At 38.0% G+C, this 22227-nt stretch overlaps 3 protein-coding genes across 6 annotated transcripts; all 3 read left to right on the top strand.

Moving 5' to 3' along the window:
* Positions 1 to 38: 38 nt before the first annotated feature.
* On the top strand, positions 39 to 13959 carry LOC136260278 (uncharacterized). 4 transcript variants are annotated; one of them, XM_066053959.1, is made up of 12 exons: positions 39 to 273; positions 616 to 701; positions 4446 to 5462; positions 5530 to 5787; positions 6505 to 7376; positions 7431 to 7475; positions 7522 to 7614; positions 8381 to 8461; positions 10274 to 10318; positions 10369 to 10494; positions 10555 to 11418; positions 12963 to 13959. In XM_066053959.1, exons 2-12 carry the CDS (start codon positions 668 to 670, stop codon positions 13941 to 13943), a joined length of 4416 nt encoding a protein of 1471 aa, XP_065910031.1. In that variant the 5' UTR covers positions 39 to 273; positions 616 to 667; the 3' UTR covers positions 13944 to 13959. The 4 variants fall into 4 exon arrangements, with proteins under 4 accessions (XP_065910031.1, XP_065910029.1, XP_065910033.1 ...); XM_066053957.1 differs by having other exon boundaries at positions 10366 to 10494; XM_066053961.1 differs by lacking the exon at positions 8381 to 8461.
* Positions 13960 to 14028: 69 nt separating this feature from the next.
* On the top strand, positions 14029 to 15318 carry LOC136260279 (dnaJ homolog subfamily B member 1-like). Its single transcript, XM_066053962.1, has one exon. The coding sequence runs from the start codon at positions 14166 to 14168 to the stop codon at positions 15198 to 15200; it is 1035 nt and encodes a 344-aa protein (XP_065910034.1). The 5' UTR covers positions 14029 to 14165; the 3' UTR covers positions 15201 to 15318.
* Positions 15319 to 18408: 3090 nt separating this feature from the next.
* LOC136261405 (heat shock protein 70 B2-like) lies at positions 18409 to 20566 on the top strand. Its single transcript, XM_066055410.1, has one exon. It carries the CDS (start codon positions 18470 to 18472, stop codon positions 20381 to 20383), a length of 1914 nt encoding a protein of 637 aa, XP_065911482.1. The 5' UTR covers positions 18409 to 18469; the 3' UTR covers positions 20384 to 20566.
* The last annotated feature ends 1661 nt before the right edge of the window (positions 20567 to 22227 follow it).

Below are 22227 nucleotides of genomic sequence, written 5' to 3'. Positions count from 1 at the left end.
AGTTACGATTTTAGATACTTTGCGCCTCATATTTTAATTATTTGTGTGTGGCTTGTGTGGGCCAAGGCCCGAATCACCCAGCGAATCACCAGCCAGAATTGGCAGCGTTCAATACTGACATCATTTCTTCTGCAAGATATTTGGTACTGTGTTGTAGCACTGTTGAGTGCATCAGGATAAAAACTTACTTGTGGTTTCAGTTGGTCACGCCTAGAAGTTTGCTCAGTGCGCGGCTCAGTGTTAGCCAGATTACAACTTGCGTGAGAGTTTGTGGTGAGTACACATAGGAGAAAATGTACCTGTGGTAATATGGTGTGTGGCCTATTACTTAAAAATGCTGTTTCTTGATGTAAAAACAACTCCTTTACCTTTCAATTCAATTCAAATTCAATTCAATTCAATGTCTTATCAATACTTGCATCAGCACATTCACACAGTTCTTATCTGAGGATGACTCTTATTAAGGTTGTGATACAGATATTTACTGGGGTAGATATTATAATATATGGGTCATAGCTATTAACTGATAGAGTACAGTAATAAGAGTATCACATGCTGTATGTATATGATAATACCACATGCAAATTCATAGTAATCATTCGCCTCTCATTGTAGGTTCACGGAAATTCTCTGCTTTGTATCTATAATTGCTAACTGACACCACATAATGTCAACAAGTGATCAAGAGCATTCCCCACCAGGTAGGTTATGTGTGTAGTGATAGGGAGTATTGTGTCAGGGTGGGGGCTTAAGGGGCTTGATACATCCCCTCAACTTATAAGATGATAGGTATTGTCACAGGGATCGGGATACTGCAATAGAGCAGTTACGTATTGCAATCTGGTATTATATTAAGCATTAATAACAAATTCTGCATAGATTTTCTAGCAGGAAAGGCACACTTCCTAGCTATAGATGTGCTTTTACAAATATATTTGGTCCTTTAGACCTCCCCCAAATTCAATCCTCCTTTGTGACACTTAATGGGATACTGTAGATCGGGAAATTTCCATGTTAAAATTTTTCAAATTTACTGGTGATATTATACGAAATTAAACCACACAAATATTAATCCACTGCAAAAATTTCTGCATTGTAAACTTACGAGCTCCATAGAATGTTTGTTGTTATTGCTGCGTGGTTTATTGAAGACTGGACTTGTTTGAGAGGCAACATAATCAATATTTTCCTGGCTCAGCCATGCAGTTGTTCATGCATGCCTTCAGTACAACCTGAGATGCTTCTAAAAGTTGCTTAATATACATATAGCAGCCCTCCTTGAAGCAAAGCACAATAACAACTTTATCACCTATCCAAAAGATTTCCATATTAAATTATTTTTGTATGCTTCTTTGATTTTTGAAATCACTCCAAACTCCAGACACGGAAATTTAATAACTTGATCTATGGTATTATACATCATTTACATGGCTATATGTTGTATTTCTGGAGGTACTGTTTCAAGTTTAAATTTATAGGCTTGTTTTTTAAAGCTATTTTCTAAATGTTCATTGTCATGTGTGCCTATCAGCAATTTCTATGAAGATTTGTAGGGCTCAAATACTTACTTACTCATTGAATATGTATTTGTAATCAGGAATAGAGGATTTGCATGCAAACGTATTATGACAAAAACCACGCAATTATACAACCATTACTAGTCAGAAATGGTGAAGGTAGAGGATGTTCACTATTTTAGTTGGTAAACTGATGAAGTGTTAAGATTCACGACTATTTAATATTTGTTTCTGACAGTACTTGCACCATGGTAACTCAAGGTAACCTAACAAAAGTTTTCCTATTCCATACCATTGGAAGTAATTAAACCTTACTAATGGTGGACTAGTAACAGTTGTTAAGTCATGCACATTAAATCCCAGTGCGTGGGAGTGTCAAAGTGTCATTCTGGGTGATAACTACCATACAACTAGGCTCTGCTACTGTGCTATAAACTAGATACCCACCCTGTGGTTGAGCCATTCAGACTGGTTTGTGACATCATGATTGGTATTATTTACCAATGGACAAATAGCCTAATATGGAAATGTTAATACCAGTACAGCACTTACATGTGCTAAATCTAAATGGTTAATCCACTTACACACTATTGCAATCTGTGTCTATTTTCAATCGCTCTGACAATCAGTGTATGTTACAGGGGCGACTCTAAGTTTTTTTTAGGTTTCTGGAAGCCAGTCAAGTGTATTCAAGCAGTTTAAATATATTTTGCATTGATTTGCAAAGGCACAAGACATTCATATACTCTAATAGCAGTCAATCACTCTAATAAAGCAGTCACAGTATTCAGAGAAGCAGTATAGCAAGCTATGTAGCTATAAATAAGGATTTTTACGTACTTCATCAGCAATTTTAGTACATAGTTAGTAGAGAGCAGTTATTCTCAGCAGGCACTGCCAGGCAGTTACCTTTTTTGGTCTTCACCAAAAGTCTCCTGATCAGAAACCAGTCACCAAAAATCCTGGAGCCGCCTATATGTTAAGATGAAGAATTGGCTTCTTTCAATAACCTCTGGCTCCATCGTTCTATCTTGGGAGTAGCCCTTGCCATTATTTAGCCCTTGCATGCCACACAATGCCACTCCACCAATCCCAGACAAAGGCAAATGTATACCTCCAGAAACTGCTGCTTTGTAAAAACGTCCATTGCCACAGTTTATAGCCTGTATTGTAGTGTCTATCTAATAGCTACGAAGTTAAAATTCAGCTTGAACTCACTAACAGGAACCAGAACTAAGAGGACAAATAGGAACTTCTGTAAACTGTCGCGCACTCCCATGCACTGGGACATAAAAAGTTATATCCGGATGATATTATTGTTATTATACTTGTCCTCAGCTCTGCTTTGGACTTGCCTCGTTTAGTAACAATGATATCACCCTCGCAGTGGGATCTTACAGTGCTTAAACCCCAGTGTGTGGGAGTATCAAAGCGCCGCGCTGGGTTATAACTACCATACAGCTAGACAGAGCGGCGCTGCTACTGTACGATATATTAGTTATCACTGGATTAGTTATCACCCAGTGATAACTAACTTATCACCCTGTTGCGGAGCCACTCAGTCTCTTTCGTGACATCATAATAACCACGAATGGCATTGTTTACCGATGGAACAAAGAGCCAAATAAGGAAATATTGATACAAAACACATCAATACAGCACTTAAAACTAGCTAAATCTTACAAGAAAACTGTTAATCCTTTACACAATAACACTACAAGTTACCAATACAATAGTTTAACAAATGTCAAGAATAGTACGTGACGATTTTTGCTCCAACAATCACTCCCAACGGTCACTATGGTGAAGAACTAACTTCCTCTAGCTTCATCGTTCTATCTTGGACTATGGTAGCCACTTGTTGGTCTTTATTTTTCTCTTGCACACCACTCGACAACACTATACCAATTTCTGACGAAGGCGAATCGTACCTGGAACCGCTGCTTCATAACACCGCCCTTCGCTACAGTTTGTAGGCAGTATGTAAGGTCTCTCTTGTGGCTACGAAGTAGAATCTCCACACAATTCGGACGAAATCTTGAGCACAGTGACAGGAACTCAAACCGGAACTTAATTTACTATCCGTAAACTTCTGCGCACTCCCGCGCACTGGGATATAAAACAGTTATATCCCGTATACTCGGATGATATCATTGTTATTACACTCGTCCTCAGCTCCGCCTTGGACTCGTGTAATAACAATGATATCACCCTCGTACCGGGATATAACTATAACTTATCATGTAATAATTCTCTAATAGAGCAGTCAAGAATGTTTGGTATTAACTATATCCATTCAAAGCCTGTGGACTATAGCTGACAAAGGTTAGGTATATAGACTGGTAAAGTTATCAACACTGCAAGCCAGCTACTCCCAATTACTATTAAACATGAAGATGTTTACAAAGTGTTTTGGTTAACTGACTGTCTATGTGTGAGAAGTTGTACTTGCACATGATGGGGGTGTGGCAGCTGCAATACATCTGTCAGGATAGAGATCCAATCAAGAAGCTAGAATACTATGAACAGTCATGGGACCTAATCTTTGCCAACAAATTGACAGGCTTTTAATGCAGGTCCCTGGTGGGATAAACATTCTTGACTGCTCTATTAGGGTGTTTTGATTGTTTTAACAGAAAGAACCAACAATGCTGCAAAGAAGTGTTTCACTGTAAATCCAATCTGTATATTGACACAATGACCTTCATCAGGCATTTTCTGTTAGTCATTCTTGTTTCTGTCTAGAAGTAAGTACCAATTCCAGCCATTTTTAGGAAAACGAATCAGTGGTTTAAATGTATGGCTGTTCAGTTATTTGCAACTGGTGAGATACATATCTTTAAAATTTCAGAAGTGGAAAGTGCAGTATCCATGTTGTGTCTAAAATTTTCTCATTTGGTCACTTGATTATGTAATGTATTCCTATAGCAACAACACCAACATCTCCTCGTGACGTGTTCACCAAGCATTATTATGATTTCAATAATATTATACAAATCAAGAATTTTGCTGATCATTTTGTGTCGAGGGGACTAATCAGCATTAAAGACAAGGCCAATGTTTCAATGGAATCTCTTATGTCTACCATTGATAAACACCTTGAAAGTGGGATAAGTAACACTCTTTATGAGATGTTGGATGTAATAAAGATGTTTGGAAACTCAGGTGAACAAGAATTAGCTAAACGTATTGAACATGAGCTACACTCCCTTAACCAGGGAAACACAACAAATGTCTCAGAGTCTGTTGAGCTGTTCAATGTCAATGACAGAGTAGAAGACATGTTTCTCACACTGTTTTCTGAACTAAGTAACATTCTGAAAACAAGTAAATGTGATTTTGCGCTATTACGCAGTTCTTGTATCAAGCCTGATATGCCATTTGCAAGAGGAAACAAACTGCCAACTGATTTTGTCAATGCAGTTGATGCTACCATTAATTTGACTGAACTTTTACAAGTGCTGAACAAGTCTCCTTATTGTAACTGGTTGAATATACGTGTACTTGAAAAGATGGCGGCTGCTTCACTAAAAAGTGAGGCTACAACTCTTATAAAAAAATACAAAGAAGTAATATTGTCGAAAAAGGTCAGCAGTATATTGGAAGAAATGCCCGATCTAGAAATCCCCAGTGAATTCTATGTTAAAGTTAAGGACAAGTGGAACAAAGACTTTGAAGACATCACAGTTAAAGACATTGCTAAACGCTGGTCTAATTTGCTGAAGATTTTTGATGTTAAAGACCTGGAGGTGTTACTAGATAATTTGATTAAAGGCTCTATTGAATTTCATTGGCTCATTCCGCTTGAATTGATGTCTCATGTCCGGTACTCAGCATTTAGAAATTGGTATGAGCTAAAAGATGTTTCATACCTCTCTATTGGTGATCACGTGATCAAAGATGATTGTTTTGATTTTAATGAGGAATGTTTATCTGTTACCACTGGTATGTACACGTATGTGTATTTATCAAGTTATGTCGTAATTATGTATTTATAAATTCATCTTTACAGCAACTCCTCAACAAGTGATAGATCACTTTACTGATTTTCTACTGGTCAGTTTGAATGATCAGTTACTACTACCTCTGATGGTATCCCATGGTCTACTAACTGATCATGATCTTGAGTTGATCAATAGTGGTCCTACTGGTTATCACAAAAACCAGTTAATACTGACTTGTGTACAAATTTTGGATGACGCCAGTTTGGTTGTTTTTAGTAGACTGTTACAAGACAGTCACCCAGATGTTAAAATTCCCCTACAGGATGGTGAGTATACATGTGTCAACTTCATATGCTTATCACAGATGTATCAGATATATCAGAAAGTTAGGACATTACAACACCGTAAGGACTGCATAACTTTCTAATTTTTAAGACCAGTACATAGCTACAGCCAGTTTTTGATGCTGAAACATTGTTTAAATTTTTTTTAGTCCAACAGGTCACATGACGAGGCAGTTAAAAGTGCTGTGGTTTCGTTTAGCCTATTATGTGCTATGCTCAAAACTTTTATCATAATAAATATCATTTCATGTTTGTATATAAGCAGGATTTTGTAATTAAACATTTCTCACAGTCTAATTGACCTGGCTTGGTATGTGTACATTTACTGGTACACGTATGATTAGTGAAATGACTTCTGTAATACTGTATAGTAGAAACTTTGGTGGTATAACTTTGAATAATCTGATTGGTGAAAGAAAAACTACCACATTCATCATAGTACTATAGTAACAACAGTTGCAGCATTGTCACCTGTCAAGCTAGGATTACCAGTATACTCATTCTGTGACACTGTCTAGTAGTTATGCACACGTGTTTTGCTCAATACTGTATCTAACAGTTTCAGATGCTTACAGCTAGTTTTAGATGCTTTTAAATGTTTTTTTGGTGAATTTTTACATAAATGTGTTATAATATCAGATATACTTGCGTGTGATATGGTATCTTAACCCCTTGCATATGTGTGTTTAATGTGTGTAGCACTCAATGCTAAGGCAATACTATCTGGCAAGCAGTCTCTACTATCTCATGCTACTACACCAATGTTTGATTCTGACATCCTCCAAATTGCAACCACTGAAACTGTTAAGTCCAGGAAAAGACGATTATCACCACAGCCATCAGATTGTATTAAATATTTCAAATGCTCAGCAGTAAGTAAAGAATTTCTTAAACTCACTGATAAACTAAATGATTTAATGAAATCTTGTGATCCTAAGATGATAATAGATCAGTGTAGTAGTCTAATGGCTAGTGACATTCACAACATTTCAGTGTTTCCTGATGAGTTTATAAAGAACCTACAAAGATACAATCACACTCCATCACTGCTGAAGATCTTGAGTTCATTTTGGACCTGGAGTGACCACTCCATACTCAGAACACTACTGAGGGATAATGACGAAGCCCTGAAACTGTTAGATGAGTATGACTCCCAGTTAGACCCACTACAAAACCTGTCGTCTTATCTTTTACCATCTCCGTCACCTTGTATGACACCTTGTGATGGTAGTACTCACACTGTAATGGCCATCAAATGTGCCCAACAATATCATCAGTGTCATCTTAAACATGTGTTTGATGTGCGTTCATTGATAATTAACAAGTGTGACATCACCCCACACTGCCCGCAGCTATTAGCAACTAACACTGGATCAACTGTGTTATACTGGCTGATTCCAAAGAGTGTAGCTGGACTGATCAGTGGTAGAGTGGTAGAGTATAGTAGTGTCTTCTACGATGATGGCATCCTGGAAGTCTCCATCTTCCCTGGAACACGAATTACAACTAACGTAGCTAATTTAACAGGTCCACTAGTGTTCTTGTCTTCATTGTTAACATCTAGTGACATGGTAATTCCTGATATTTATCAAATTCCTTATCTAGCTATGTATACTATTCTTTAGAAGCCTGTGGATAAAGTGATTGCAAAAATGATGAGTCGTCCTGAGGTGATATTGTGTGAAATATAACATGTCCGCTATGTAGCTTCTTTAGGAAATACCAGAGGTTGTTAATAAGCTGCTATCTGAGGATGGAGAAGATGATGTGTTTGTTGTACAGGATGATGTTAGAAGTAGACAAGATCAGGTATAGACTCCGACATAATGTATGAATGCACACCAGTAGTTATAAAAAATGATGTGTACAAAATTTATGTACTTGCATTGATCACCTAGTACCTAGAATTGTTAGAAGTTGTGTCATGTTTATCATCAGAGTCATCCATGGTTTGAATCTAGATGGTGCATTTAGATCAGTTACAGTGTTGACAATTGCTGACGGTCTATATAAGTGACCAATTTTAATTTGTAGATGTCTTCCACACATACTACCTTGATTCATTACACCAAGTAAACAAGTTATTAACTTGACTTTTGTTCATTGCAAATAGTTTTCTGAGTATTTGAGTTGTCCTTTTACATCAGACATATACACATTCTTTTGCGTATCTGATCAGCTTAGGGCTAGACAGTAACTTACACTGTCATATAAAGTAATGAAATGATACTTTTAAATTTCAGTTAAATGATCAATGTTATTGTTATGATATCCATATTCCTGTGGTATTCGGTACTAATAATTAACCCAACTGCTCGACTAGTACACATCATGTAATTTTATTATGTAGTGAGGATGCATACCAACACTCACTGAAAATCGAATAAAGATTGATACACTTTAATAAAGCAGTCAAATTTCAGTCAGTTTGTATTCTAGTAAAATGTTCACACACCTTCAAATTTGAAATGGTTTATGGAAATACGGTGATATTTAGTAACACCATGACTAATTCCTAGTTCTATGTTCTGTAGTATTGCCAGTTCTGTTATATGTGGATGTTTATGATCTGTAGGAAACCCTAAAGGGAATCAGTCCAAGTATTATGGCTTTGTCAGAAACAGAAGATAGCAGCAATGAGAAGCTTACCCAAAAGGTATGCTCTGACTTGTCAAGTTCTTACACTGCCATATAGCAGAAAAATTTTTGAAAGGTTAAATTTTTGAAAAATTCAAAAATAACAATGCGTCTTCGAAAATATTTTTTACGTGATTTATTGGAAATAGCTAGCTAGCTACAAGGACCAATATTACATCTTAGAAGTGACAATCAAAGAAAGTATATAAATGAATTTCAAGTACATGTTTTCTACTTTGTCAATTAGCTATAGGGCCTCAGGCACTGGGCCACTGGAAGGCAAACACGATTCAAACTATACCACAAGAAATCATTATCCAAGCCTGAGTGAAATGATAGCAAAAATACCTAGAAGGGCTGAAAAAATGCCAACTAGTCATGGCTCATTCCATAGGCCATTTAGATTTATAAGGCCAAATAACATAGTTCAAGATACAAAGGAGGAAGAGGCAGCTGGACACGATTTGACCAAAGCCAGATGGGCCTTTATCGACATCTATGCTGAAGTAGCAAATTCTGCTGTATGATCAACGCAACCATTGTTAGCTTCCTCCAATTAACTTTCTAGTTAATTGTCTTCAATGTGGCGCAGTCAAGAGGAACTGTTTTGAAAATATTTTTTGAACTTTTAATCAGGCACCTTTTTCTGAAAATTTAACCGTTCGAAAATTTCCCACTATGCGGTATGCATACAATGGGTGCAATGTAATGTAAGCTTTTGAAAGTCTTCTTGCCTACCAACTGACTATAGTTAGAGTTACATATTATGTAGTACAAGTTCAAGGAAAATTAAGAAATTTACAAGCTGTATAGCAAGGAAAAAGTGCTTAAACAAAGTAGACAGTCACCTGAAGTGAAAAAAGTAATTTCTACTCAACAATTAAAAATACGTAGCTTAGCTAATGTTGTTAAATTTACACTTAGGTTGATGATATTGTTTGTTAGCCTTTTGTGTAATGTAATTTTATCATTAGTGCACTACCATTAGTCAGCACCTTATACTTGAAGTAAAAAGCCATGGGACACAAAAGAGGAGATTGATAAGTAGAGATGAATCTATTTTGCTTTTTTCTTCCTAGTTTCAATTCCTTTATTTTTAGCTTACTATGTTCAATATTTTGCCAGAAGCATTAAATTTTGCTAGTTACCCAATTGTGAAAAATTCTAACTCCATGCATGCAGTAGTACCATCACAAAGGTAGAACCACATGTCCACAATATCTTAAACTAACTTAGCACATGTGAGCAATAGTAACAGATGATTGTGTAGAAATTAAATGGCTTCATGATGTAGTAAATTTTTGCATCTAACCACAAAAATTATTCCATACTCAATGGTGTTGGTTGATAACTTCGAGGTTAACTCCTGTGAAAACCACGTCTGAGGAACTAACAACAGAGGGTGGAGCATTGCTTAGAATTTCGACTACATCACACTGTTAACAAGCAAAACTGGCCTTCAAACATACTATAATTGAAGGAGTACTATACATTACATATCCTCACTCAGTCTGTGATTTGGTGGTTCAGTAGGATAAAACCTTTGAACGTTCTCAAACATCAATTGTGGTAATGAAACAAATACTAGAAGTCCTTACATAACATGGAAAGGAAACTGTTTAATATTAATTGGTGTTCTACAAAGATTCTTGTATTTTTTAACACATTGGAACTACAACTCTTCCATGAAGGTGTTTTTCATGACTAAACATGATTTTGACAGCAACATTTCGGTGGTGCAGTTTTCTTTGGCGATACAATACAATGTACCTTATTGTATGATACTCTTAGTTACAATTGTAATGTTTCACCAAGGTTATACTTGTTATAGGAATTGGCTAATCATGTTGAGATAGAGTTACAGGACGGTGTTCAGGTAACTGTTCAATATCTTCTTTTTGATATGTATTGTATATATTCTAGCAGGAAGTTACAAGTACAATTGAAAAGTGCTACTCAGAGCAAGAAGAGATTCAAACGCAATCTGAAATGGTTTTACAGTTAGAAGAGAAGGTAGATATCTTAGAGAATTTGTCAGCACAAGCACAATCTGTAAGTATTATTTATGTATCTTGTACAAATGTTGGTGACATGTATCTTTTTATACTTCAGCCTAAGCCGCCTCCGTATGATTCAATCGTTCAGTCGTCACCACTAAGATATTCTGTGTATTCTAATGTTATCACCCACCATAAGTTAGGTACTGGAGTTTATGGTACTACTTATCGAGTAAGTTCCAGTGGAGAAGGTTTAGCTGGAAAAATACTTCATAGTAAACTAATGTCTTCTGGCAAAGGTGATAAATTGGATATAATAGTTGAACAGTTCAAAAAAGACTGCTCGTTTCTCTTTCAAATCCAGCATCCTAATCTTGTCAAATTTGTTGGAATTTATGAAGATACTTCTCACACCATTCCTATGATATTGAATGAACTAGAAGTAGAAAATCTTAATGTGTTTCTTAAGCATGCTAAAGATACTTTGACTGTTCCTACTAAGCTAAACCTGAGTCATGATATGGTTAAGGGGCTGGACCACCTTCATACATATGTACAAATTGTACACAAGAATCTTCATGCTTCCAACATTTTGGTCAGCAGGAGTGGTCAGGCCAAAATCAGTGACTTTGCTATATCACACATTGTGAACTTTGATGAGGTACATCTCCTAACTGAGGACAACCTGATATATGTTGCACCAGAAGTGCTGGAGAACTATCAGAACACTTCATATCAGTCAGATATGTTTTCACTGGGTATTTTGAATTTACAACTGATAATTGAGGCTTCTCCTCTCATTGGAAATTACAAAGAAATTCAGCAAGGGATTTCTAAATATGAACCACTATGTAATCTTATTCAAGGCTGTCTCAGTGATATTGCAGTAAACAGGCCTGGTGCTAGTATTGTGTGTCAGCAACTTGAAGAAGTCAAGAAAAATCCGACCACTATAGCTTATGATGTGCTAAACTCAAAGGTACGTAACAGCTCTATAAGCATGCAAAGATTCAAGTATTATACAGTGCGGTAGTACTGATTATGAAGAACTGGGCTCCAGCCAAAAATATCACCCTAAAACCAGCCTCAATTTCCATTCATGACAGCTTGGCAGCATTGGTTAGGCCAAGCCCAAAAATGTCTTCATACCAACCCCAAACCCTTCCAAAAAGTTTCTATGGAATTTAAAAAATTTTCTATTTAGCAAAAGTTTATGCTACCTGACTGACTGACTGACTGACTGACTGACTGACTGACTGACTGACTGACTGACTGACTGACTGACTGACTGACTGACTGACTGACTGACTGACTGACTGACTGACTGACTGACTGACTGACTGACTGACTGACTGACTGACTGACTGACTGACTGACTGACTGACTGACTGACTGACTGACTGACTGACTGACTGACTGACTGACTGACTGACTGACTGACTGACTGACTGACTGACTGACTGACTGACTGACTGACTGACTGACTGACTGACTGACTGACTGACTGACTGACTGACCGATGCCTCCATCCAAGCATAACTTGACAATGGATAAGGCTAAAGGCTTAATTTCTTCACTGTTCAACATTGCTTCGTCCTGAGATGTGCCTTTTTGCCAACTGCAGGACGTACAATACACAGATCATGAACTTACCTTTGTCCTGCTTTGTGTTCCAGTTCTTTTCGCTTACAATGCAAGGTGTCAATTCGCGATAGTGCGATGCAGCTTCCATGTGTCTGTGTTGGCTATTATACTTATTGCCCATATTTTTGTAGTAACTAAACTGATTGCAAAGATGCTTCTTGTACTGTTCTTCATTTGTAATGCTGTGTAATGGGCGAAGCATAGCTGAAAACAAAGCGTGATGGCAACCTCCCTTTTCGTTACGTAACTGATTGTTGACACGCATGTTCTGAATTACTTTTATGGCATTCCTGGAGCCGTTCTTTCTTTTAATGCGGTTCATTTGTCATAATTATGTTATAAAAAAGTGTAAACAAACAAGTAGTAGGAATTTTAAATTGGATTAGGGATCAAAGAAACAAAAAATAGAGAAACAAGGGAATAGCTAAAAAGTGGTGAAACAAGGAAGGTTGCCTATACCTGCAGATATACTAGTGGACATTAAATCCCTAATTCGGTCATGGGTATAGAGTAAAGTTAAGGGATTTAATGTCCACTAGTATATCTGTAGGTATAGGCAACCACCTTCCTTGTTTCACCACTTTTTAGCTATTCCCTTGTTTCTCTATTTTTTGTTTCTTTGATCCCTAATCCAATTTAAAATTCCTTCTACTTCTTGTCTTAATATGTACTATATAAAAAATTAATGTCTGCCTGCATTTGAACAAGTACACACCCTATAGGTGTCTGTTGCAGGCAATTAAGGATGTTAGTTTTACCGTCAATAGTTCAATAGTTAACACTATTATTAACTCTTGGTACTGTGTTAGGTGTTCTTTGTAATGCACATGTATATACCATATGAGATGTATAATTTCACAGTACTCATGTTTTTAATAGACTTCACTCAGTTTTATTGAAGCACTGAAGAGTGGAAGATATTCTACTAAGTGGACCACATGCAAGAGGCTTGAAGAGCCAATGTGGTGGGGACAAGCTGTCACCATTGGTCCTGATGTGTATGTCTATGGTGGGAATAGTGGTAATTCCCCAGCACTAGATGTACTTGTCTATCACGTGTTAGAGGACACGTGGGAAAAATTACCCCCTTCAGGAGTTTATTATAGTGTTCCAGTAATCACAGGAAACAAGCTCACCATAGTTGGCGGTAAAGACAGGGAAACATTTAAATTCACTTCAAAAGTTCTTACATTTGATGTTCAAACACAAGCTTGGATTAATCAATTTCCTGACCTGCTCACAGCCAAGTCTCGACCAGGAGTAGTGGTGTATTCTCACTACTTGATTGTAGCCGGTGGAAAAATAAGTGATGAGCCACAGTTTTCCAATGAAATAGAGATACTTGACATAGACAATCCCTCACTAGGTTGGAAGAAGTCTGTAGTGGACCTTCCACTGGCAATGTGGGATCTAACAGTATCTGTTTCTGAAGATCTCTATTGGATTCTTTCATATGGAGAAAAGCAGCATTCTACTGACATCCATCACATTCCAGTTGCCAAAATTTTGTCATTAGAACTGAACATGGAAAAGAGCAATGATAGTTGGATAAAGCTTGGAAAAACAAAATATTACAAATCCACAGTTTTGGACAAAAATTTGTCTGTTCCAGTGTTGTGTGGTGGGGAAACTAAGGACTGCCTTCCAAGTGATGCTATTTGTATATTTGACCATGACAAGGACATGTGGAAAGAAAGTACAGTTGCCGCCTTGCGTGCTCCAAGAGCTTATCCTGCTGTTAGTTTACTTGGTCAGAGTGCTGTGATTGTGATCGGAGGAAGCTGTAATGCTAAGGAAGGAGAAAGTGAAAATTACTCACTTGCTGATGTTGAAATTGGCACCTTAGAGTTAACACAATAAAGAAATCAATTAACACTTAACTTTGTGTGCTTGTGTAAGGTTTTTAATTTTGCGTATACGGGAAGTTTTACGGATAGTACCCAGTAGTTCTAGAACTTTCGTGCGCGTTCTCGAACAGTTGAGAAGCAAAGGTCGTGTCTTTGGCCTATAAAAAGTCGGTCGAAAAGTTTGTCTAGCCATGGATTGTCCTGATAAAAGTTTATTGTTGAATTTAATACCAAAATGGGCAAAGATTATTACAAGATTCTTGGCGTTCCTCGGGCCGCTAGTGAAGATGAAATAAAGAAGGCATACAAGAAGATGGCTTTAAAATACCACCCTGACAAAAACAAGGGTCCCGGAGCTGAAGATAAATTCAAAGAGATCGCTGAGGCGTATGAGGTGCTAAGCGACAAACAGAAGCGAGAGATATTTGACCGCTATGGAGAAGAAGGCTTGAAGGGATCTCCAGCTGGAGGACCGGCAGGTAGCGCCTCTGGAGGCTTTACGTACGAGTTCCGTGGTGACCCAAGAGAAATCTTCACTCGTATGTTTGGGGGCGACAATCCCTTCGGCAATATGTTTGGCGGAGGAGGCAGTACGATGTTCATGCAAAACAATGGCAATGATGAAGAAGATATGGACTATACTCCTTTTGGAGGGTTTAGCGGACTATCCTTCATGCAGGGTGGTAACAGTGGTGGCATGCCTGGTGTGTCCACAAGATTGAAGCGGCGCCGTGATGCTCCAATTCAACATGAAGTGAGTGTATCATTAGATGAACTTTATACTGGCTGTACAAAGAAGTTGAAGATCTCGAGAAGGGTTGTTAGTCCAGATGGTACAAGTTCGTTACAAGAAAAGATTTTGACAGTAGACATTAAGCCTGGTTGGAAAGCAGGTACCAAAGTCACATTCCCAGAAGAGGGAGACCAATATCCAGGAAGAATACCTGCTGATGTGATGTTCATAATAAAAGAACGTCAACATCCTACATTCAAGAGAGAAGGCAATGACATTGTTTATACAGCTGATGTTTCATTACAGAAGGCCCTGTGTGGTGGCCAAGTGACAGTTCCAACTATCTCTGGAACTAATATTCAACTACCATTCATCCAATTAAATCCAACCACAGTACAGAAAATTCTTGATCAAGGGATGCCAATCTCTAAGTGTCCTGGAAAGCGAGGCGACATGCTTGTAAAGTTTAACATTAAATTTCCTACAAACTTGCCGCCAGCTAGTAAAGAACTGTTATATAACGCATTACCGGAATAAGTTTTTAAAATACATTTTGTATATTTGTAAAATGAATTACATGAGTAAATAATTTATTGTATACTGCTATTGTGTGTAATGTTTTCCACTTCACAAAACATAATCTATTTACATGTGAGTATTGTGTATGTAAGGTATGTAGTCAGACCAGCGGAGACCATGCATGAGTAGATATATGCAGGGACAATTACAGTCTAGGCACAAAATAAGGGGTCATCCATAATTTTCAGCATTTTCACAAGAGTACAGAGAGTACTCTTTTCCATAACCCCCTCCCCCCCACCTAAAAGCGTACTATTAAAAATGTTGATATCGATCGTGAATTGTTGTATGTATGTATGTGTGTATGTCACATATGAAATTGTTTTTAGGAGTTATTGTTGCTGTTTTTACACTGTAGGAAATGCAGACAGATCAATCACGCAAGAAGTTATTTACATGTGTGAATTTGTGTGACAGTCATATACTTATTTCTTTTTAGGTCTTCCCTTTCCCATTTTGTAATTTTGCTCAGCCTGGTGTTTCTGAAGCTGGTATTTGGTAGGATAAATTTCACCATAAACAAGACATTTTATCTCAACTTTGGACTTCTTTGACTGTGAAGTAGATTCTGATTCCTCTCGTGACCTAGTTCCACTGTGTATCAGGCATGTGTGGCGCTCCTTGTCAGCTTCACTGGTAAAAACATAACGGAAATGTGCACATCACAGAAATGGCTATCTATTGGCTGTCTTCAATATAATGCATCAAATTATCATCAGTACTACAGCTTGAAACACCTGTACTAACTTGCTGAGTTACAACACTTTGTACATTATCATGAGCTTCAGCACCACTACTGACGTTGTCTTCTACTGCTACAGTTTCTTCATTCACTGTGCTTGTCTGCAAAGAAAACAAGTTATAGGTAGCTGTCGTTCAATACATTGTGCAAGTCACCTATTTGTAAACACTACTTCTATAAATTAAACCGGCTATCTGGCAAGCTACAATCCTGCATGTATGAAATAGTGCTAAACCTATCAATCTAGCCATTTAGTACTGTACAGCTACGTGCTTTTAGTACAGTGAAAACAGTTTTTTACTGAAAGCGATCCTGGCTATTACCTAACATGGCCTAGTCATGGCTACCTGCATACCTAATGTACAGCTAGCTACGTGGTTTTATAGCCTGTTTATATATTGTACCTTGAAAAATGAATCAATACGCCTTGTCCTGCTCCACTTCAAGTGTTGCGCAGCTTTTTTCAGTGCTGCCACATAGTGCTCTTTGCTGTAAACAACTCGCTCCTTCCACTCTATTTGCGCGCTTCACAGCATCTGCCCTCTTCATTTTCGTATCGTTCGTCACAACAAAGGCGTTCACGAAATGCTGGTAATGATTAGTTGGTGACTTGTGTACACTATCTGGATGCCTAGCGAGTTCAAGAAGAAACTGCCTTGCCTCGAGCTGCAACTCACATTTCGCCATCTTGATACTGAAATTGTATGCGCATGCTAAATTATTTAGAATTATTTTTATATAGCGCTACTAATATCAACATTATTAAAAAGCGTACGCATTGGATTTACCCCCTCCCCCCCAGCGTACGCTCTGTACGCTTGCGAAAATGCTGAAAATTATGGATGACCCCTAAATAACTATAATTATGACAACTTTATGTAGTTGCCAAGTTCCACTGACAATTTTTTGATCACAACTGATTGAAGTGCTATCAAGAGGGCCTGGCTCTTTGTACTATTATTATCTATTCAGAAGGTGTAAATTTATTATAGGCAAAACATGTAATCATTGAGCATTAAGTAGCAGGAACCCAGCCCAAGGTTCTTCATGATTCCAGAAACTGAGGCAAAACCGAGGTTTATTGTTCTTAGAAAACATGGCTCAGCGTTTAAATTTCAACTGTGTTATATATTTGAAACCCACAATCAAAAACAAGTTTTCATAGCTAGGTTTTAAGTACATTTTGCTAAGTGCTTAAAGTCTGAATAAATTACTCAACAGGTTTCTAACCAACTCAAGGAGATTTCTAATAATATGCCAGGAGGTTTCTAAGTGATCATTATATTAGAGACCTCATTATATTAGAGACCTCATTATATTAGAGACCTCATTAAATATCAAAGATCAAGGCATACCATGCATGCCTTGTTCTAAGTTCAATTTTTTAGCACTGCAGCATAATGTAACAGGTAAAATTAAAATCCCAATAGACTAGAATAGCACATTATTATTTTCACCAAGGTCAGCATACAGTATTACCTTGGTTAAATGCCACATCTTCAAAGCAGCTGTACTTGAGTAGTGCCATGCACAATCGATTTTGAAAGCCGACATTGTTTCTAAGCATCAAGTGGTGGCTGTGAACAGTCACTGCATTGATTTTTGGAATTAAGGTAATAAATACAGTGGCATTTAACTATGTAATAATGTGCTAGACACACATGAAAAGTATTCGGCTGTGACTGGTCATGAGAATTAAAGCCTACACCCTATATTTTCAAATCATGCAAAAAGTCCCTTTTGATCTCTACAGCTACTGACACAAATTTAGTACCTCCAACCTCCTTATAATAAAATATTAGTTAATCCCAAAATGTCCATTAATGATGAATATGAATATTTGATTAATATTACTGAATTCAGAAATTATGTATGCTATCGCCTGATTGCAAAATCATGTCTTATGATATAAGCATTAAGCATCGTATCTATCAGTTTAATTCATTGCTTCATTCTAAGCATCATTCATTCCTTCAATCATGTTTGTAGTGGAAACCACAGCAAGATGTACTAACATCTTCAACCCTTATAGGAACAGCATGCAAGACTTCACAAAGTAATCACACATGTAATGGGATGCATACTGTGTACACAATGCTTGTAGCATATCATATTACCAATGAACCACAACTTAAGTTTACATGTCAGAGGTTTTTGATGCTTTCCAAATATGAGTAGATGGTTTACATTGTAACCCACATAGATCAGATGTTGTAATAAAGGAATGTTCTAGAATAGTCCAGAACAGATCAGTTGTGCAACATCACTGTAAATGACTCAATTCACAGTCTAGAATGATTCTATAATGACTATTATGGTTAGGATTGATCTAGAATCTTCTACACACTTCTAGAATAGCTACGTCACTAATATGAAAGTATTGTGTATAAATAGCAAGCACCTTAGTGCACAGGTTAAATCACATACCTAGCGAGTACAGCAACACAATACTTTGGACTATACCTAATCCTAAATTCAACAAGAGATGGCTTCTACTGCTATTGGAATAGACTTGGGAACTACCTATTCTTGTGTTGGAGTATTTCAACATGGCAAAGTGGAGATTATCGCAAATGACCAGGGAAATCGTACTACTCCCAGCTATGTGGCCTTTACTGATACTGAAAGATTGATTGGAGATGCTGCTAAAAACCAGGTGGCCAGAAACCCTACAAACACCATCTTTGATGCGAAGAGGCTGATTGGGAGAAGAACGGATGATCCTGTGGTGAAAGCTGACTGTACGAACTGGCCATTTGAGGTTATTAATGATAGTGGAAAACCCAAGATCAAGGCTGAATACATGGGTGAATCAAAGGTGTTTGCTCCTGAAGAAGTTAGTTCCATGGTTTTGACCAAGATGAAGGAAACTGCAGAAGCTTATCTTGGACAGAAGGTCACTAATGCAGTCATCACAGTGCCAGCTTACTTCAATGATGCTCAGAGGACAGCTACTAAAGATGCTGGGAGGATAGCAGGACTCAATGTACTGAGGATCATCAATGAACCGACTGCTGCTGCCCTGGCTTATGGAATGGACAAGAACCTGTCTGGTGAGAGAAATGTGCTAATTTTTGATCTTGGAGGTGGGACTTTTGATGTGTCTATCCTGGAGATTACTGAGGGATCACTTTTTGAGGTCAAGTCCACTGCTGGTGATACCCATCTTGGAGGAGAAGATTTTGATAATCGAATGGTCAACCATTTTGTGGAAGAGTTCAAGAGAAAGTACCAAAAGAACATTAGGAACAATCCAAGAGCACTTAGGCGTTTGCGCACTGCCTGTGAGAGAGCAAAGAGGACACTCTCATCTAGCACAGAAGCTAACTTGGAAATCGATTCTCTCCATGAAGGAGTTGATTTCTATTCCAAAGTCACCAGAGCCAGGTTTGAGGAGTTGTGTAACGATCTTTTCCGATCCTGCTTGGGACCTGTGGAGAAGGCTCTTAATGATGCCAAACTTGACAAATCCAGGATCCATGAGATTGTCTTGGTTGGTGGATCTACAAGGATACCAAAAATACAGAAGCTACTTAAAGATTTCTTTCATGGTAAGGAGCTCAACAAATCCATCAACCCTGATGAAGCAGTCGCATATGGTGCTGCAGTTCAGGCGGCCATCCTATCTGGTGTTAAAGATGAGACTGTCCAAGATGTACTCTTGGTGGATGTTGCTCCTCTTTCTCTTGGAATAGAGACAGCTGGTGGAGTGATGACAAAACTGATTGAGAGAAACACAAAGATTCCCACCACAACTACTAAAACATTTACTACCTATTCTGACAATCAGTCAGGAGTCACCATACAAGTCTATGAAGGAGAAAGAGCTATGACAAAGAACAACAACCGTTTAGGTACCTTTGAACTATCTGGTATTCCTCCAGCCCCAAGAGGAATCCCCCAAATTGAAGTCACCTTTGATGTTGATGCTAACAGTATCCTTAATGTCACAGCCAAAGACACCAGCACTGGTAGAAGTAACAAGATCACTATTACCAATGACAAGGATCGACTGTCTGCAGCTGAGGTAGAGCGCATGGTAGCTGATGCAGAGAAATATAAGGCAGAAGATGATGCCCAGAGGGAGAAGATCACTGCAAGGAATGGTCTGGAAAACTATGCTTTTGCCATTCAGAATACCATCCGAGAACATGGAGATAAACTTAGCACAGAAGACAAGCAGCTTGTTGAAAATAAAGTGAAGGAAGCTCTTGACTGGTTAGATCGTAACACACTTGCTGACAAAGAAGAATACGATGATAAGCTGCAGGAACTTCAGACGGAATGTGGTCCGGTAATGACTAAGCTTCATAATGGAGGAGGGACTGACCGTAGTGCTCCTGGAGCTGAAGCATATGGTAGTGGAAGATCTGGTCCTACTGTTGAAGAAGTTGACTAAAATTAATTAATTAATTAATTTCTATGTCTAAGAAGTATTTTGTTTGAACAATTTTGCTGCATGTTCATGTTAATATTAATTATTTTTTATTTGTATAGCTATTTTTGTTTATGTAATTTTAATTTGTACTTTGGTTTTGATTGGTTATTGTAAAAATATTTCAATGTTGTCAGATGACATAAATTATTTTATGGGAAGATAACGTACCATGTTAAAGCACAATTCCAAGAAATGGGTTAGCTGTATCATGAGTATAATAGTTTGCATGGAACTACAGAGTCACATCATTAATAAATTATGACAATAAAGCATTTATACAAAGATATACACCAGCATTCAAAATGTTTGGTTTTCTATTAGAGAAAATGACTGCTATATTGGAATTTGAAGTTTAAATTCAAATCAGCATGGTGTGCAGGGCTGCCCAGAGAAATTAAGGGGCCCAGGGCAAAGAGTTAAAGTGGGGCCCTTGACCCAAGTTGTAAGGTGAAGAACAAAAAAAAAAAAAAAAAAAAGGTCACAACCTGCTGGCAATGACAATAACTACCCATCACCAACCATATCTCCTTACCTATAAGCTTGCTATACTGCTCCTCTGAAGAATACTGTGACTGCTCTATTAGAGTATTTAGATCTGACTGCTCTATTAGAGTATATCGATTTTTTAAACAGGTATTCAGAGGGCCTTTCATGGGGCCTCCTGGGGCCCCTTTCAGGCTGGGGCCCAGGGCAAAATGCCCCAGTTGCCCCCCCCCCCCCCTGTGGGCGGCCCTGATGGTGTGCACATTTCTTACACCATTGTGACATTGTCACTGGATGTAGCATTTTCGCGGAGAAATAGGGGGGGCAGGATGGCAACCCCCCCCCCCCCCACCCACACACACACACACACACACACACATTTTTACAAGTGGAGGGGCAGTGCCCCCTCACTTTTCCAATACCCAGTTGCTAAAATAAAGCAATTGTTGTCGTCAGTAGCTAACTTACTTTGCCTTGATTTACTAGAATTTGTGCTAAACGTTATACAAGAATGGAATACTGCATGAATCAGTGCTGGGAGTGCACGAGATCGATATACTCTAATAGAGCAAGTCACCTAACTACTCTAATGGAACATTCAGAAGATTTGGTTCTGCTATGCAAATGATTCAACCTGTCTCCATTAACACATTAAATCCATACATAATCAATAGCATGAGTCTGTCTGAAATGCCTTAATTTATTGCTGTATGTGTCTACAGTAAGTTATCTTAATGATAGTCCTTGTTATAATATTATAGGAATATCCAATTTGAGTGCACATGTATTGCTAAACATACTCTTAGATACAATCTCAAAGCATTCAAATATCATAATTTTCCTGTGGGATATGCCCCCAGTATTGGCATGCTTTGCCTGCTGGTGTGCTTCACGCACTAAGGTACGGTTAATTATTTTAAAACACTTTGTAGCTTAGAGACACTCCACATGACTTGCCCCCCCCACTTTTGAGTACTGTTCTCCGCCCCTGCTAATGTCATCTAATCAAAAACAGCCAAGCTGTAAAAAAAGGTGCGGCCCCCAAAAAGGCCATGGTGAGAAAGATGTGAAATCCAAGGTGGCGGCCAAGAAATGGCTGTGATGGTAGGTAAATGGTTACATTTTAATAACAACAATTCAGGTGAATTTGGTGCCAAGACCAAGCGGCACAAAATTCACCTGAATTGTCGTTATTAAAATGTAACCATTAACCTACCATCACAGCCATTTCTTGGCCGCCACCTTGGATTTCACATCTTTTTTCACCATGGCCTTTTTGGGGGCCGCACCTTTTTTTACAGCTTGGCTGTTTTTGATTAGAT

The sequence above is a fragment of the Dysidea avara genome, chromosome 7, assembly GCF_963678975.1.
Source record: "Dysidea avara chromosome 7, odDysAvar1.4, whole genome shotgun sequence".
NCBI lineage: Eukaryota > Metazoa > Porifera > Demospongiae > Dictyoceratida > Dysideidae > Dysidea > Dysidea avara.
This window is presented reverse-complemented; position numbering and strand designations above follow the sequence as displayed.

Coding starts and splice junctions, on each gene's coding strand:
- LOC136260278 (XM_066053957.1), top strand. CDS start 668: ATGTCAACAAGTGATCAAGAGCATTCCCCACCAG. Junction 702..4,445: donor TCAAGAGCATTCCCCACCAG/GTAGGTTATGTG, acceptor GTATTCCTATAG/CAACAACACCAACATCTCCT. Junction 5,463..5,529: donor ATGTTTATCTGTTACCACTG/GTATGTACACGT, acceptor TCATCTTTACAG/CAACTCCTCAACAAGTGATA.
- LOC136261405 (XM_066055410.1), top strand. CDS start 18,470: ATGGCTTCTACTGCTATTGGAATAGACTTGGGAACTACCTATTCTTGT.
- LOC136260279 (XM_066053962.1), top strand. CDS start 14,166: ATGGGCAAAGATTATTACAAGATTCTTGGCGTTCCTCGGGCCGCTAGT.